General features: G+C 49.9%; 1 protein-coding gene across 1 annotated transcript; it reads left to right on the top strand.

Moving 5' to 3' along the window:
* The first annotated feature begins 13,013 nt into the window (after positions 1-13,013).
* Positions 13,014-17,426, top strand: POU3F2 (POU class 3 homeobox 2). Its single transcript, XM_086707469.1, has one exon. It carries the CDS (start codon positions 13,300-13,302, stop codon positions 14,629-14,631), a length of 1,332 nt encoding a protein of 443 aa, XP_086563595.1. The 5' UTR covers positions 13,014-13,299; the 3' UTR covers positions 14,632-17,426.
* Positions 17,427-18,034: the final 608 nt, after the last annotated feature.

Here is an 18,034-nt window from a genome sequence, read left to right on the forward strand (position 1 = left end):
TTATAGGATAATGCTCATTGGCTCTGATTGGTCTGCTCAGGTCATGTGCACTTGCTGAACCAATCACTATGGGGACAAATACTTTTTATTGGCCAATCATGGGTCATTCTCCCCAGAGAGTGGTTTCAGTTTCATGGAACCTGTTACTAGAAGCAAATTCTTCAATACAACCTCAATCCCATTAAAATGTTTCCAAAACTGCTCAATTACTATTAAAGAATTCTACAATGGCACTGTTCTTTCAGTAGAAATATTATATCTGGATACATCACAGAGGTAGAGCTGGTCTTTAAAGAGAGGACAAAGAACATGACTCACGGCCATGTGGCTTTATTTTAGGCATGCTGTGAATTCCTCTTGCCTAAAATATCTTCCCCATCTGCCAACCACAGTCTTAAATTCCAGTTCCACTACTGAGATTCATTGTTGTGAGCCTATAACATGGACCCTCCAACTGCTTTGGAAAAAGTAAATGTCTCTTTGAATTTATCAGCTTTTTAAAAACTGTTTATTTATTTTTGAGAGAGAGAGCATGCACAAGCGGGGGAGGGAAAGGGACAGAGGATCTGAAGTGGGTTCTGCACTGACAGTAGTGATTCAGGTGTGGGACTTGAACTCACATACCTCGAGATCATGACTTGAACCCTGAGATCATGACCTGAGCCAAAGTCAGGTGCTCGACCAACTGAGCCAGCCAGGCGCCCCACATTTATCAATTTTTAACACCTAAGTATTGATTACCTTATCAGATTAATGATGCTAGGGAAGGCAATAGTGAGGGGTCCCTCAGAGAAAAGAGTCTAAATGTGTTAAACTATCACAAAAGGCAGACTTGGAACTGTGTGGCCAGAGTGATAGGGAAGAGTGAGGAGAAGGCTGGCAGGTGATAGGGGACACTTGAGACACAACCTGTCTAATTCACAAATCCTCTTGGTAAAACTACCCATTACAGCACTTAATTACATCTTAGGAGGGGCGTCCTATGAGAAAATGCCCTAACAAGACAAGTTCTTAATAAGGCAAATTCCATATTTGAGACATGGCTGTAGAAGAGCATCTGTCCTGGGTCTGCAGGAAGAAAGAAGATTGTTTAAACAAAAGAGAGCCACCAGGAAGAACCTCAGACTCTAACAACTCTCTTGAAGTGTTTCTTGCTTCTAATAGTTATGCATATCCCTGGGACCCTTGTTGATCTTTTCTATCGATATGAAGGTGCCAGTGTCTAAATGGCTTTTTTTTTTTTTTTTCAGCTAATGCAGTTAACACAGAGCAATACCCCAAAGCTAGCATCCCATGCGATTTGGGACAAGATACTGTCCTTTCCTATAGTGTCCCAATTTTGAACCCCTTATTACTAAGTTTCCCATCTCAGACTCCATCTTCCTAAAAGTAACTGTAACAATGTATAACAATACAAACCTTCCCCAAAGTTTAGTAAGTAGACTGAAGGAAAAAGAGGAGGGAGGAAGAGAAGAGGAAAAGAAAGGGAGGCAAGAACCACTGGCAGTGATTATCTGCGGGAAAAGGAATGTGATGAAGGTCCAGATAGTTAATAAAAAAAATAAGCCTTTTCATTCTATATATTTTATTATGGCTTGGTTTTTGTTTACAGTGATCACGAATTCATGAATCCCTTTAGTGACTTAGAATTTAGTAAAATTTGTATTTGATTGATTCTACTTCTAAAAGATCTTTGTTTTAGGATTAAACTTGAGGGAGACCGGGCCAGCTCTGTCACCTAAATACTGACCACATAGAGAAAAAGTGTATCCTATAAAAGCTGGCATTGCCTGGAGCTTAGGAAAAATGCTTAAGTGATATAAAACCAAGCTGAATAAAAATGCAAAATACTCCAATTCTTTGTTACATCTGCTTTTCTCTTTTTTCAAATAGAATGAACTACTGCTGTTCTTGAGAGTGTCATAAAGATACAGGTCGGTTATGCCGCTCCCCTGGATGGGTTTCAGTTGGTAATAAATGGTTTTCTGAGACGTCTGAGTTAAAGCTCTTATGTAAATAGAGAGAGGCTTACATAATGCTCTTTAAACTAGAACTTTGAAGACAATCTGCACTAGGCATATGAAATCTGTCTGTGCTGCAAATGACATCTGAAAACTAACAGGAAACCATCCAAGAAGTGGTTTAAGAAAACAGGAAGAATAAACACCCACAGTGAGAGCTTCTGATCAATCATGTAACCAAACCTCAACCACGACCAGTGAATACGTACGTAAGAGGTGTATCTTGGGCTTATAGTAATGCTACTAACCAAAGCGCACTTCAGCAGCGCTCAGGAGGATCGTTCATTGTAAATTTCTATGTAAAATTCCCCAGGGGCTGGAACTGTGCCTTCGGCTGTTTCCCTCCCAGTAAGGTTAGACAGTGCATCATCTCACGGAAGAAGCTAAACTAGTATTGATTTTCCAATTTCTAAAAGGAGTAACCATTTCGAGCAAAGGCACGCTGGGGGGTGGGGGGTGGGGTCTGCGTAAAGGAGAAACACATTGCAAACCGAAAGCGCTGCGGAGATGGGAAGAGGGAGCTGTGGTGAGCGAACAGAGGCTCCTCTCTGCCCAAGTAGCGGGGGGTTGCGAAGTTCTCGCCACAACAGCTGCGACGTTCTAATTCTGTAGACCAGCCAGGAGAGAAGTTTCTCTGCCAAAAGACAGAAATTTCTGTATTGGGGGGGGGAGGGGGGGAGGCGGGAAGGACCATCTTTCATCCGTTCTCACTCCCGCCTCACCTACGTTACCCCCGGATCCTGATGCCCTCCCTTCCGACCCCCTCGGTGAGCAGCAGGTGGGCGGGGAGCGCGAGCTGGCGCTGGCCGGGAGCTCAACGCCGCCAGACTTTCCCGAGCGCCCTCCCCCCAGCCCCTCCCCACCCGCGGCCTCGGAGCCCAGCCCCGCCTCCCCGCCCCGCAATCCCGGGGCCCCAGGCCGCTCACGGATCCGAGGCGACGTGTTCGAGCCCCCGAAAACGAGTGGGCTAACTTTCAGGTCCACCCCCAGCCCTGAGACTGCCTTTTCACCCGCAACCCGGAGTGCGCGCTAAGCAGCAGCCAAGTGAGAGCGTGCGTCGGTCAGCGCGCGGGGGAGCCGTGCGGCGGGCGGCCCGAGGGCCCGGCGGGCAGGAGCGCTGGAGGGAGCCGCGGCGCCTGGAGCCTCGGAAAGCGTCTGCCCTGCTGGGGCCCGCAGGGGCGCCCCTCTCAGCGCCGCCCCCTTCCGCGACAGCCCCTGCGGCGCCCAAAGGCTGCGCGGGGATGGGGAACCCGCAGGCAGAGACCCCCTCCCGCCCGCATCTGCTAACTTTCCTAACATCTCCCCCCTCACCCTGCCATGTAACACACTATTTACGACCGCGTAGACTCGCGCTCACGCACGCCTGCCCTTTTCCCCAGAAGCCTGAAAGTGGCTGAATGGAAACACTGACACGTGAAAACTCTATTCTGAGTGACTTAGTGATCCGCCGCCTTGAGGTTTTAATCTTGCCCTGCTCGTCCCGCCCGGTGCTCCGGGCAGCTGTCCGAACGGTCCCGGCAGTCTTTACTGTCCCTAGGGATGGGGAGGCGAGGAAGAAGGGGGAGGAGGAAACGTGAGAGGTCTGGGGCCACAAGGAATATCCAAGGGGAGACTCCGAATTCTAATCCCAAGAATTTAAGTCCACGTGCATTGTTTCCAAACCAAATGCACATGGCAGCTCTCTTCGGAGCCCTAGGACCCCTAAATTGTATTTTAGGAATAGAGAGAAGGGACGCGCCACCACAGACCATCTGTCCTTGGGGGGTAAGGGTACTGCTTACCTTAATCCTGCCCTTTCCCTGCCCTCCGCCCCGCCTTTGGCAACAGGTTTTCAAATATGGGAGAGGCACATACACACGCACCTGGCTCACTCTTCACCTTGGTGGCCGACGCCAGCCACGTGTTGGCCCCAGACAGGGTCAGACAGGCCGTACTTGTCTCGTTGGCATGGGTGCCTGTGGCTAGCACGGTGTGAGATTTCAAAATGTCAGGGCCCTGCTGCGGAGATCGCAGACCAACCTCTTATGAACCTCCCCCGGAAAGAAATGAGTGCGCTTTGTCTTGCCTTTGGTTGTTCCTCACCTAAGAAAATCTTTTTTTTCTTTTCCAAACACAACACTGAGGATCACTTGTGTCCTTACACTTCTAGCTTAGACGTGTCTACTCTAAAAGGGTCCGGGGTGCATTTTGGCTGGACTTTCCTTTCTTCTGAGTCCCTGCCAGGGATCTTAACCCCTAGTTTTCCTGGCCTGAGACATTGACTGGTGGCCCATCCTTCTTTGGGACAGCTTCCAATGCTCCAGGTCTACTAGGGGTCCGCCCACCAAGCCCCCTGCTCACTAACTACCGCTGACAATAAGAAGTGGAGAGAGCTTACTTCTCTCTCATATGACCTCCAACCTGAGGCTTTGCATGGCGAAGGCAAGGAAAGCAGAGGAGATGGTGGGTGGACATCCCAACTCTGACCTCAGAGAAGGAAAACCCTGAACTAACTGCCTCTCCCCACCTTGCATTGTATTCCTGAAACCTGAAATGAAAATGGAAATTGCTTGATATATGAGGAGACGTTATCTAATTAGGGCGTAAGAAATTTAATCTTTCCAGCATGCAGGTCATATAATTAATGTTAATTTAACGCTCAAATTCTCAGTCATTAATTTTTATTCTCTTAAATGCAGTTTGGCAGGGGCCCCTGATCCATGGCAATGGATTTTACTGGATGTGAAAGCACACTTGGTCTTAGGAGTGACTCACCGTAGACCTTCCCATCCCAATAACAAGATCACATCATGTATGCATTATTAAGCCACATAATTGAACGGTCCATAGTTTGCATATCAGACTATTAAAATAATGTGTTTTGCTTTTCTCTGAACACGTATTGTTCAAGCCTCTGCGAATATGTGGCGATTCTGATAATTATCACCAAATTACTGCAAATGTTCTCTTCATTAACATGATTTCTTTCAAGCATTTTTAAAAATGTGAATGTTATTATGAATTAAGAAACTTCTTACAAAGTTGTGTGAAGTGTGTGCGTGTGTGCGTGTGTGTGTGTGTGTGTGTGTGTTTTAATGGACTTGTCACTGGGAAGGAAAGGATATATTTTAAATGGAGGAGGGAGAAAAATGCTTTTGACTAAGTCTTTCAAGTGGCTTCCTTTGGTCAAATAAAAGTTTTCTCTCTAGTTTTTTGGGCAGCGTCTAGGCAAGAGACAAACAGAGAAAATAGAAAAAAAGAGGGAGAAAAGAGGGAGGGAGGAGAGAGAATTTGAAAGTCACAGGAGAGTAAGAGAATTAATTTTTTTAAGTCCCTACTATCTTGTCCCATCTGGTGTGGATAATTTGTCCCCACAAATAACCTCCTAACTTTTTACCTGACCTAGAGTAAACTAATATCCTCCCTTTTTAAAATACCAACTCAAATTTTTCTAAAGATAACAGCTCACAATTAACTAAATATTGCTGTCTTCCCCTAGCTATTCTGAGCTATACTGTTGGGAGAAATTATAAGCCGTAAAGAGCCTTTATTGTAACCTCTCCACCACACACAGTTTCTAAAGTTGAATAGCAAGACATTAAAACAGACACACACTACTGCAAAATAAGAGTCTCTTCTAAATGTGAGAAATTTTCATCCACCCCTCATTTCTAGTGAAATTTCCCTTTGAGTGATTTTTAAACTTATAACAAACAGGTCTTTCTGCCTCTGGTATTGTCGCTCCTTCCCGGCACAGCGTCGCGCAGCGCGCGGGTCGCTCTCCTCCGACGGCGCTTCCAACACCGAAAAGCTGCCATCAGCCCTGGTGAAAAGGGAGTTTCACCCACTGGTAATGTCACAAGAGTTTGAGATTGTAAGGTTTTTCCTAAATAAAAGACGTCACCTCGGGTGGGAGTGAGGAGAGAGAGAGAGAGAGAGAGAGAGAGAGAGAGAGAGAGAATGGAGTTGTGGCTGGTGCATTCCGTCCGCTCCAGCAGTAACCTGCTTGGCTGTTCCCTGCGGGGCTGGATACCCCCTCCCCTTGCTAGGTGCCCGGATCCTTCGGGCCTCTCTCCTCAAGCCCACGGTCAGCTCTCCCGGGAAGGGGTGCCAGGCCCCGGGCGGCACTTTTATTTTGGCTGAGAGGAGAGAACGCTGCTCCCAGGCCCGAAGAAGGCGAACTGAGCCCTTCTGTTTGGATTTCCCTCCTCGCTATAGCAACCAGCAGCATCCGGACAAAAATGCGCCCTCCCTGGACAATGGCCCGGCCTCCCGCTTCTCGCCCTCGTCTTCCTCCACCGGATCGCAGCCAGGACCTGCCTAGGAGCTCAGTGGCTCAGTGGCAGGGAACGCCCCCACCCCCATCCTGCTATGTTCCCTAGCAGTCCCTCCCGAGGTCAGGCCAGGGCGCTGGGACGCCGGCGCAGCCCCTTCTCCCTACCCCTGCTGATCCCCCACGCAGGCCGAGGCCGGGACACAGAACCTCCTGGAAGAGCTCGGGAGCTCCCACAGCGGAGTTCTCCGCGGGATTGTGTGGGTGGTTAGATGGTCCTGAGTAGCACAAACTCCAGCTTTCTTTCAGGGTTAAGAAAACAATTATTAGTATAATGCACAAAGCAGACTACTCCCTCCCTCCCGCCCCCCCCCATCCGCACACATTCACATTCACGTAAATATAAGCATCCTAAACCACGATCCTAGGCATGATCTCTGACTTTCTTTCACTCTCCCAAGGTTAATTAGGTTCCCTTCCACGAACCGAGCTCCGCGCCTATTCATTATTCTCTCCCTCTGACCTAGGGCGTTAATATGATCAGGCCTGTGACTCGGCCGTGTCCTGTTTTCCTATTTTGCATTTAATGCTGGGACCCGGCTGCCCCAGATTACCATCGAAAACTCGAAGGAAAGACAAGAGGAGTGAACTGTTCTCAATGCTCTAACCTGCCTAGACCTTCTCTTTCTGCGTCGTTTTCCGGACAATGCCACCCTTTACATCACCGGGACCCACGTTCTGAAAACCTCCCTTTAAAAAAATAGTCATCCCTAACTTTATTAAGTCCAAAAGTGCCTAGAATGACAGATCTAAAAACTCAGAAAGCCAGGAGGAAGTCTTGGCCCACAGCTAATACCGCTGTGATTAACTGCCCTTAAGAAAAACTTCGCTCCCGCGCATCATCCCTCCCCCGCTGAATGCGGTCCCCCGGACACTAACAACACGATTGTTAAGTGCATTCGTACAATTTAGAAGGGATTTACATTCCTGATCTGTGCAGCCAGAATAAGAAAACCGAAGTCCAGCCTCAACCAAATGCAGTCTTGTTTCCCCCAGCGATCGAAACCCAGCCCTAGCTGTTGGACGCCGCACCAGTGCAATTGCTAAGGACGCCCTTTCACTGCGCCTCTGCGCAGGTGTGTGTCCGTGCTCTCACCCCTTGCCTTTCGCTTCTCAAATTATTCCAGAGCATAAGAAAGGGAACGGACTGCGGCAAGAGCTTTATTTTTAAATGCTTTAGAGCTAAGGAGGTTTGTGGGAAATCCCTTTAATTTATCAGAGTTGTCATTCCCTCCTGGTAGTCAGCTATCCACCTGCTTTAAGGCACGGGCGGGGGGGGGGGGGGGGGGAGGGGGGGAAGGGCAGGGGCGGAGGGGGGCTGGTGGAGGGGGTGGAGGTGGGCACCCTCAGGCTCCATTGCTAGGAAGTCATTAGTCCTTTAAAAGCAAAATTTCAGGAAAGGAACTAGGAGCCACCAATCACCTCCTGTTCTCTGTTCCTGATATTTCAATATAAACAAGCTGTATTAACTCCAAATAGAATTTATCTCGCGCACTGATGGAATGTGTCCTTTATGCTTTCTCCCCTGTAAGGCCTCATATTCACCACTCAAAATTTAGCAGTCTTCCTTTGATAAATTACTCAAAGTAATCCCTGAAACAGCTAGACTGCCTGGGTGATGTGGTTTTAGAAGTCTTCAAACCGTGCCTGTCTATAAAATATTCACTTGCGGACTACAAAGGGGGGATCATTTTTAATGACAAGATTCAGAACTGGGAGTAAAGGGGGAAGAGATTAATATCCATGAATTCAAATAATTTCATTTCAAATACTGAACTTAGAACTTAGAACATTATATCTCACTGGTGTACACAGTAGCGAAGAATCATCTGTATATGAGGTGTGGACAAACATAGAGTTGCCAAGCATATGAAGAATGGGAGTTTCCACTTTCAGAAAACTTTTCCTTCTTCAAGACCATTCATGACATAGAGCCAGATGCACATTTAGAAACTTGTAAAATACATGTATAGGAAGTAATTCATATAAATATGAGATTTTTAAAATTGTGGTGACAGTGTGCTGCTACATAATTAAAGATATTAATTTCTGTTGTTGTTTTTTTAAGAAGCTAAATGTTTATTGTGTCTCTCATAAGGACTGGCAACTTGGAAATGCATTTTCCATGCTCTTTATGAATGCATCCCCAAGACTGCAGTTCTTGAAGCTTTCAGGAGGTTTTCATTAAAGCAGCCAGCTGCCTCTTTGTGTGGATTGGCTGTTTAAAGCTGTAGCTCTGAGGTGGGAGCCTCAGTTTTGACATTCTGTAGGCCCTTAGCGAAGAAGTTCCATTCGAATGTGGGGGAGCTCTCAAATGAAACGTCATCTGGGGGGCCAGCAGGAGAGCAGAAAGCACAGGAATGAAGGGCTGGGACACAGGAGGAGGAAAGAGGGAAGGAAGGGGGAAAGGAGGGGGGAGGGAGGGAGGAGTGGGAAAAGAAGAGATTCAAACAACCCTCCTCCAAGGAGGATACATTTAAAAGGAGACACCAACAGGCAATTCTATCCAAGTTTAAGCCAGTTGCCACCTCCTAAGAAATTTCCCTGTTTCCTGATTTTTATTATCATGAGACTACCTAAATAAGAAATAAATTAAGATCTATCAAATGAGTACCATCTCTATTTTAATAACTGTGCCTTTTCAGCACAGTGTGTGGGGATGGTTATGGGTGTTTTTTCTGCCAAGTCCTGGTACAGAGAAATAAATAAATGTTTTTGTTTTTGTTTTTGTTTTACCTATAGTGTGTGTTTAGTAGATGAATGAGTTAATAAATTAGAGTTCAAGTTAGAGAGCATGGACTGATACCATTACTGTTATTCAAGTGAAGACTTTGGGGGCCATGGGTTAAGGGGCCAGGCCCAGCTCACTCTTTTGAGGAGTGTGACAGGGTGGAGATAAATAGGGGTCTTTTCGGTTACGTTCGGATACGTTGAGCTGTTTCCTCTCCACGCAGAGCACCCGGGCAAGAGGGAGTCCGCACTATTTCTTCAAACCAGTCCAGGTCAGGATACCCACAGAGTACAGCCCTTCCTGGGACCTAAGGGAAGGGCCCAGGCTAGCGCCGCTGCCTGCATCTCTTCTTAGGGTGCCTCAAGTCTGTTCTCGCTGAAAGGGCCCAGGGGACCCTGCAGCCGCCCCCAGGCAGCGAGGCCCGCTCGAACAGCCTGCTCAGCCATTGTCCTAGCGAGTGATCTCAGAGAGCTGTGCTGGAGTGAGGGAGATATCAAGACACCTTGTCAGTTCAAAGCATTTTAGGGTTGTTTGAAATCCTCTCCACGTCAACGTAAGCAGCCTCAGTATTTGAACAGCTGCTTTGAACAGTGAAAGGGAATGAGCTGAATCAAAACCTGGAGGTGTCTCCCCGAGACACCTTCAACGCGCTTTTATGCGGGTTGGAGAGAGGCAGGCAGACCTGCAGACTCTGCCCTGGCCGGGTCAGCCGCAAAAAAAAAAAAAAAAAAAAAAAAAAAAAAAAAGGCGCCCACGACGGTGGGGGTGGCGGGGGAGGGAAGATGAAGAAGCCCCCATCTGGAGCTAAAACCCCGGAGAGTCTCGGTTCCCGGAGCCCCAGGGAAGAGTCGCGCCGGGAGACAGACAGGAAGCCGAGGCTACTCTGGACCCGGCGTTCGCGCCAGCCGGGCCTCCGGCGACAAGCAGGGAGGCGGGGGAAGCGCGGGGGGGAGGTGGGACACAGAGCCCTGGTGCGCGCCCAGCCCTGCCCGCCCGGCGATTGGCCCGGCTCCGAGGTTGGGGGTGGGGTGCGGAGGCTGAGGCCCAGGGGTTGGGCATTGCTTTGTGTACTCCCGGGGATTTATTGGGTGTATTAATCCGGGAGAACTACCCCGCTTGCCCTGTTGAGAACGTTCTGGCTCCAACGTCGGCCAGCAAAATGGGGGCGGGCGGGTGGGGGCGGAGTGGAGTAGAGACCCGGGACCTCTACGTGGGATGGATATCAGAGTCCCAGTGAAGTCCCTTTACAGACAGGAAGTTTTGATGTACACGTGCAGCATATTCTTGCCCCCACTCCGCAACCGAGCGCCCAAAGCCTGGGGTTGAGGGGAGGCGGCAGAAGAAGAGGCAGGTGGAGAGACCTTTAAACTGACTCCGAGCCCGGCCGCCTCGGCTTTCTCAGAGATGTGTCTGGAAACCCTGTCTTCTCTCCAGTGTATCACCCCACGGGCTGCAGAGGGCCTTGTCCCTTGAGAAATGTGAAATCAAATCCAGAGAAAAGCAGACACCTGCCCTGAAAGGGCGAAGGGGGGGTGAGCTGCTGAGTATTCGGACACTGCCCTTCCCGGCGGCTGGATTCCTCCATCTGGGGATCTCTGAGTTCTCCGAGCTGGGAGGCGGAGGAGGGGGGGGGGTGCAGAGGGCTGAGGCCCGCCTGGATGGGACGCTGCTGGCACGCCGCCCGTGCGCTCCCAAAGCCCCAGGAGAGCCGCGCGCCCAGCGCCGGGAACTCCGGGCCGCTGTCGTGAGGAGGCGGTCCTGCCCGCCGCCCAGCCCCTTCGCTCCCTGTCGAGGAGCCTCCAGCGCCAGCCGCCGAGTCTGCGCGCTCCGAGGCTAGGACTTTTTCATTTTTTCCTAACCGGGCAAAGTTACGGGATTCCTAGCAGCCCCCAGGCGCGCGGCTGCAGTGGCTCCGCGCTTGCGCTGGGACTGAGCGCCACTCCGTGTGTGTCCTCGCCTTGCCGCGCGGGTGCGCGCGTGGGGGGAAGCAGGTCCGTCCTGTTGGCGGCCTGTGGGTTCGCCCCTCCCCTAACCATTTCTCTCTCCCACACACACGCTCATAAACACAGGGCACGTGGAAATTCTCAGCCAAAGCGCCTTGCCCGGGCGGGTGCTCAACGTGGTGATTTATAAACAACTCAGCCACTCCCCAAAGAGCTCGTTCCTCGTTAGTCATGATGAATTCTCTGGACCGCTCCACTTTGCTGTCTAGATTAAGATGCTCGGAGGCCCCAAACTGTTCCCCTTGAGCGTTGTTTTGGCTTCCTTTACAAATCCACCACCCCCGGCAGCGCCAGCGCTACAACGCACAGGGCCAAGGGTGAGAGGTGGGGACGAAAGTCACTTTCCCTGGGGTCTTTTTTTCTTTTCCCGGCAGCAACTTTTGATTCTCTTGGCAGTATCCGCGCCCTTCACTTGGCCCTGTGTGGTGGTCCCGCTGCTGCAGGCAGGTCCGCGCCTGAGTCTCTGCCACCAGGCTCGCAGGCTCCTAAGCCCGCGGTAGGCACCTGCTCCCGGTGGCTAGGGAACTGACCAACCGACGCGCTCGCGCCCAGTAGAGCGGCGCCGCGGTGTACTCTCCCGCAGTCTTGCTCTGGAGTTCACGGCTGAAGGCTAAGCTGGAGCTTAGCCAGCGAGCGCCCGAGAGCTGAGTTAGACCAGCCCCACCCGCTGGCGTCCGTAGAAGTTACTAATTAGGAAGATTCCCCTAGCATCAGCCCATTTTCCTTCACACACCGTTCCTCCCTTTGGAAGCAGCTAACGGAAAAGTTGTATCGAGAAGAGCCAGCCGCACAGGCAAGCGCGCACGCAGCTCCGCGTCTCGGCTTCCCGGAGCGGCCCTGGGTGCCGCCACCGCACCCGTAGGCTGAGCACCCCTTGCCAGCGCTTCTGTGGCCTCACACAGGGCAAAGGTCTTCCTGCCCAGACTCCTGGTTTTTCTAAGCCAAAAACTGCGCGCGCCCCAGTGTGTTAGTTAATCTGACAGACTTCATGAGTTTTGTTTTGTTTTCGGTCCAGGCCGCTGCGCTGTCAGAGCAGGCAGTTCCGCGCCTTTACAGGAGTTTCTCACTAGTGGATGAGCGCAGGCTAAGCCTGCCTCTCATGGGGTCCTCTCGCCCAGGGGCTGGGAGACAACTGGGCCTGGAACCTAAAAGGAAGGGAGCCTGTGCTAGCGGCGGGTTGGAAGGGAGGAAAAGGACCTTTATTTGGGGGCAAAAGTGTCCGCACATCCTGAAGCAAAAAGCACGTGGACATTGAAATTCTATCCGTGGGGGTAAAGGAGACTTCAACAGGGGGACAAGTCTGGCTTCTGACTCTTGGTTTAAGAAACGCTGGTGTGTGGGTGTGTGTGTGTGTGTGTGTGTGTGTGTGTGTGTGTGTCCCAAGGTGAATAAAAACGGGACTACCCCTGGCTCCTGCGACTCAGCTTTTCTTTTTCTCTCTCCTTCTTCACCCCCAACCCCAGCCCTAACAGGAAGAGAAGGTAGACCAACACCCCCCCCCCCCGCCGCCACCACAACCCCCACACACCCAAGTCTTCCAAGTGGCTGTGGTCGAAAGAGGACTGAGGCTGCCCCCGCCCCCCACCATCAGCACCCCCCCCCCCCCCCACCGCGCGCACCGCGCGTCTGCTAGGGAGACAGATGGGGGGCGGGGCCCATCCAAGAGGGGCGGAGGAGCCCCGGGGTTGGAGAGCTGGGGTGGTGAGAACTAAGAGAATCTGAATTGGGTGGAGAGGGGGGACTGGAGGAGGGCTGAGAGGACTCGGCGCCCGGGGGGGAGGAGGAGGGGGCAGCTCTACGCCAATCAGTGGCGCCGGCCTGGGAGGTTGCTAGCGGTATCCACGTAAATCAAAGGGCGCGGAGCCAATGGGAGGGGGCGGAGGGGGCGGGGCCCAGGCGCGTGCCGCTGCGAGCTGGCGCTGCCAAGAGAGCGGGAGAGAGCTGGAGAGAGCAGGGAGAGGGGGGAGCGCGGAGCTAGTCAGAGAGTGAGCGAGAGCAAGAAGGAGGGAGAGGAGGAGAAAGAGAGCGAGGGCGGGCGGGAGGCGGCGGCGGCAGCAGCAGTAATAGCAGGAGCAGCAACAGAAGGCGTCGGAGCGGGCGTCGGAGCTGCCCGCTGGGGGAGAGAGAGAGGAGAGAGAAAGAGAGCGAGCGAGCAGAGGAGCCCGAGGCAAAAAAGTAACTGTCAAATGCGCGGCTCCTTTAACCGGAGCGCTCAGTCCGGCTCCGAGAGTCATGGCGACCGCAGCGTCTAACCACTACAGCCTGCTCACCTCCAGCGCCTCCATCGTGCACGCCGAGCCGCCGGGCGGCATGCAGCAGGGCGCGGGGGGCTACCGCGAGGCTCAGAGCCTGGTGCAGGGCGACTACGGCGCGCTGCAGAGCAACGGGCACCCGCTCAGCCACGCTCACCAGTGGATCACCGCGCTGTCCCACGGCGGCGGCGGCGGGGGCGGTGGCGGCGGCGGCGGGGGCGGGGGCGGCGGCGGGGGCGGCGGCGACGGCTCCCCATGGTCCACCAGCCCCCTGGGCCAGCCGGACATCAAGCCTTCGGTGGTGGTACAGCAGGGCGGCCGCGGCGACGAGCTGCACGGGCCAGGCGCCCTGCAGCAGCAGCACCAGCAGCAGCAACAGCAGCAGCAACAGCAGCAGCAGCAACAACAACAGCAGCAGCAACAGCAGCGGCCGCCGCATCTGGTGCACCACGCCGCCAACCACCACCCGGGGCCCGGGGCATGGCGGAGCGCCGCGGCTGCAGCGCACCTCCCGCCCTCCATGGGAGCGTCCAACGGCGGTTTGCTCTACTCGCAGCCCAGCTTCACGGTGAACGGCATGCTGGGCGCCGGCGGGCAGCCGGCGGGGCTGCACCACCACGGCCTGCGGGACGCGCACGACGAGCCGCACCACGCCGACCACCACCCTCACCCGCACTCGCACCCGCATCAGCAGCCGCCGCCGCCGCCGCCCCCGCAGGGCCCGCCGGGCCACCCCGGCGCGCACCACGACCCGCACTCGGACGAGGACACGCCGACCTCGGATGACCTGGAGCAGTTCGCCAAGCAGTTCAAGCAGCGCCGGATCAAACTGGGATTTACCCAAGCGGACGTGGGGCTGGCGCTGGGCACCCTGTACGGCAACGTGTTCTCGCAGACCACCATCTGCAGGTTTGAGGCCCTGCAGCTGAGCTTCAAGAACATGTGCAAGCTGAAGCCTTTGTTGAACAAGTGGTTGGAGGAGGCGGACTCGTCCTCGGGCAGCCCCACGAGCATAGACAAGATCGCAGCGCAGGGGCGCAAGAGGAAAAAGCGGACCTCCATCGAGGTGAGCGTCAAGGGGGCTCTGGAGAGCCATTTCCTCAAATGCCCCAAGCCCTCGGCCCAGGAGATCACCTCCCTCGCGGACAGCTTACAGCTGGAGAAGGAGGTGGTGAGAGTTTGGTTTTGTAACAGGAGACAGAAAGAGAAAAGGATGACCCCTCCCGGAGGGACTCTGCCGGGCGCCGAGGATGTGTACGGGGGGAGTAGGGACACGCCACCACACCACGGGGTGCAGACGCCCGTCCAGTGAACTCGAGCGGGGGGAGGGGCAGAGCGCGGGGCTCCCCCTCCCCTACGGTCCACGGCCCTTTCCCGGCCCCCTTGTTCCCTCTCTAACTTCTGATTGTTCTTTTTATTTTAATTATTATTTCCCCGTCCCTTAAAAAGAAAAAAAAAATAATAAGGAAAGCAACTAAGGCACTGGACTATCCTTTAAACGGTAGCAGGTGTAATGATGTGTTTTGACCTTTACAGGCTAGTACCCAGGCAATGGAGTGGAGTGTCTCATAGAGAGAGTGAGGAGAGAGTGTGTAATAGAGAGAGAGAGAGAGAGAGAGAGAGAGAGAGAGAGAGAAGGAGAGATGGCAAGCACTGAGTTAAATACCTGGCAAAACTAAATAAATTACCAAAAAGAAAAAAAAAATCCACCAAACCGTGATAAACACAAAACAGCTTCCTGATGCTCGGAGTTGGCACATGCTCTGCTGTGTTGATTTAATGTGGATCCTCATCAGGAAGGAGGAAAAAATACACATGTTCTTTGATGTAGTCAAAATTTAACCGCATAAATTTGCACTGCAAGAAAATTGAAGTTTACACCACCAAATTCATTGAACGTATTTTTCTTTCTCCCACGGTTAATTTTGAAATTGCCGGGTTTTGTTTTGTTTTGTTTTGTTTTGTTGTTTTATTCAGCAGGGAGAGTTGAAGCCAGCTCTTGGCTACTCTCCATTTCTAACGTTCTTGTGTTGCCCCTTGTTCTTCTTCCTGTTTGTGAACTTTGGTTACCTTCAGGCTCCCCCCAACATTGGTGTAACATTTAGTTGCTTCTTTTACCAAAGCAAAAACGATTGGCTTCATACAAAATAAATAATTCTCTGCTTTCAGGAAACGTGCATGGTCTACCCACTTTATCCAAGGCAAGAGTCCAGTTTGGAATACAAAAATGAGTCAAGCATTGGTTTTTTTGTGACCAGCCACAAAGTAAACTTCATTTTCAGGCAGTGTTTCTGGGGGAGGTTGTGGAGGGGAGAAAAAGAAAAATCGATAGTGAGTGACTGATTGCTTCATTTTATCAGGCGGGCCCATTGTGAAAGAGCTCAGAGGAAATGTGGAGGTTATAAATGTATTTCCAGAGTCGTCCAACAGAAAGTGGCACTTTGAAGAGAACTAGGGAAATATATATCTTCAGAAACCCCTGTATAGTTCTCTGCCTTCAGTTTTAATAACTTAATTATGAGGAATTATTTGTGCTGAGAGCAGCAGTTAAACTTTGTTCCTCTAATAGCTTTTTTTTTTTTAACATAAAGAAAATAATCTGGGAACTTAATGGTGTATGCAGAGACTTTTTTTTACTGCACAAATACCCATATGCATACAGAGGATATCTCCACTCTAGGCTGGTTTTGTCTTCACTAGCTCATTTGTTTATCAAATCAAATTTAAGGTCCCACACCTTCTTCTCCTATAATTTATCACAGAAAATACCAGTTTAACCTAGACAGCTTTTCCCCCTTCTTTCACTAAGGAAGCCAAATGAACTGGGGGAAAAATGCTATTTTCTATCCTTCCTTTTCTCCCTTTGTTAATAGTTTTAAGTGCGCTTTTACCTTATCTTGATGGAAAATGGTTAACTCCCATAACAAAAGACTCTACTGGGAAGTGTAGGTGAAAAAACTTCTAACTATTGAAAATAAATACCATTAAACTGTGACCAGTTAAAATATTTAAAAAAAATAATCAGCACAAAAGGGCGCTAAAAGGGAAAACACTTTTTATTAATCTTAAAAGTTTGGGGCTTTTTTTTTTTCTGGTTAAGTATTAGGCAAATCTTTATTTAAAAAATTAAATTCTTAATACCATAAAATTATGGTTCAGCATCAGATTAGCATTGCACTCAGTAGTTAAGGTTTTAGGAAATATGCTTTATATTGTCTTTTCAAACACCTGTGATTGTTTCATTTTCAATGTTTTTGCAAGATAAATGATGACTTAGAATGGGCATATTTATTTGCCTGTATTTCATTTCCCCCAACGAATGTCACGAGGAGATGGACACAGAGCTGCTGCTTCGGGCTGTATCACCCTGCTTGTTCCTGAGGTGTGGGGACTGGCCTCTAGTGAAGCAATCCAGAGCAGGGCAAATAGCCAATGGTTAAGGGAGGAAATGAATTTTCAGATTCTTATTACCAAGTGGGTAAGGTCAGACGCTGGAGTTCAGGGGACTTGTCTATAGCTCCTCTAACTCTCTTGGGTTTACTAGGAAGAAAGTTACCACTGAACCTTACCACTATGTATATATGTTTAATATCTGTCTTTTGAAATGCAGAAATAGTTTAAATGTTTCTTTGTCTATTTTTCTTTTTTTTTTTTAATGCTACCCAGGGAAATATTTTCATATCATTTTTAAGTGGCCTGCCTCAATGTATATTTATTTCTTTTAAAGCAAAAAGGTTCTGGAAACTGTTTTTCTGTAGCTTTAAATGAGTAGATGAGCAAAATCTATATGGGATGTAATTTTTTTGTTCAGTCTCTTTAAAAATACTTTGTTTTGGTACATTTGGTTGTGCTTGTGGGGAAAATAAAAACGCAGAGATCCTTATATATTTATGTTAAAGTAATATTTTATTATCTACATAAAACAGAAATGCACAATACCTTCATAGTTTGTTCTAATTATTGAAATATCTTTATTTTATTTTTAAAGATAGTGCCAAGTTTTAAGGGGGGGGAACCCTAGACCTTATACTGACTGAGTTGAGTTGTGTGTAAAATACTTCCCTTCCTTTATACTTCATAAAGTTTTGGAATAAATTTTATGCGTATTCTGCCAGGTTTCATGTTTATAACTTTCAGAGCTTTTTTGTTTGTTTGTTTTTAAGAGAGACTACTGTTCTCATTCTACTTCACTTTTCTTTGCAAAAAACTATCAGTCCCAGACCTTTCAGTCACTGTGCCCATAGGACTAAATTGAAATGGTCATTGGGTTTGAGTTCTGATTCGTTTGCCATTTCAGTGTCCAACAGAGAGATGTTTGTCCCCTTTAAATATATGCAGATATCCCTACATCTTCTTTCCAGGTTACCTTTACCTTAACTGATTGTGCTTTTTTGGAGAGCATCAATCAACTAGGTGGACTTTAATCTTCACCCACTTGTCCTCACATAATTTGGGATCTAAAAGAGCAAAGCTTAGTTAAGGGTATTATTCTTTTTAATAATTAACAAATATCTTCCAACAAAGAGTAACTCTGACAATATGCAAGATGTGTGTTTACCGAGTGATTAGAGGTAGGACCTAAATATTATTCCTGTTAGGTTTAGGGGGGGGGGGATGGATTTTGCAATGGTTTATACAATAGTATCTATTTCTCTTCAGGCAAGCAAACAGGCTCTAAAACAGAGAGAGAAAAAAAGAGAGAAGAATGTATGGGA

The sequence above is a fragment of the Puma concolor genome, chromosome B2 (genome assembly GCF_028749965.1).
Source record: "Puma concolor isolate L17-30 chromosome B2, mPumCon1.1.hap2, whole genome shotgun sequence".
Lineage (NCBI taxonomy): Eukaryota > Metazoa > Chordata > Mammalia > Carnivora > Felidae > Puma > Puma concolor.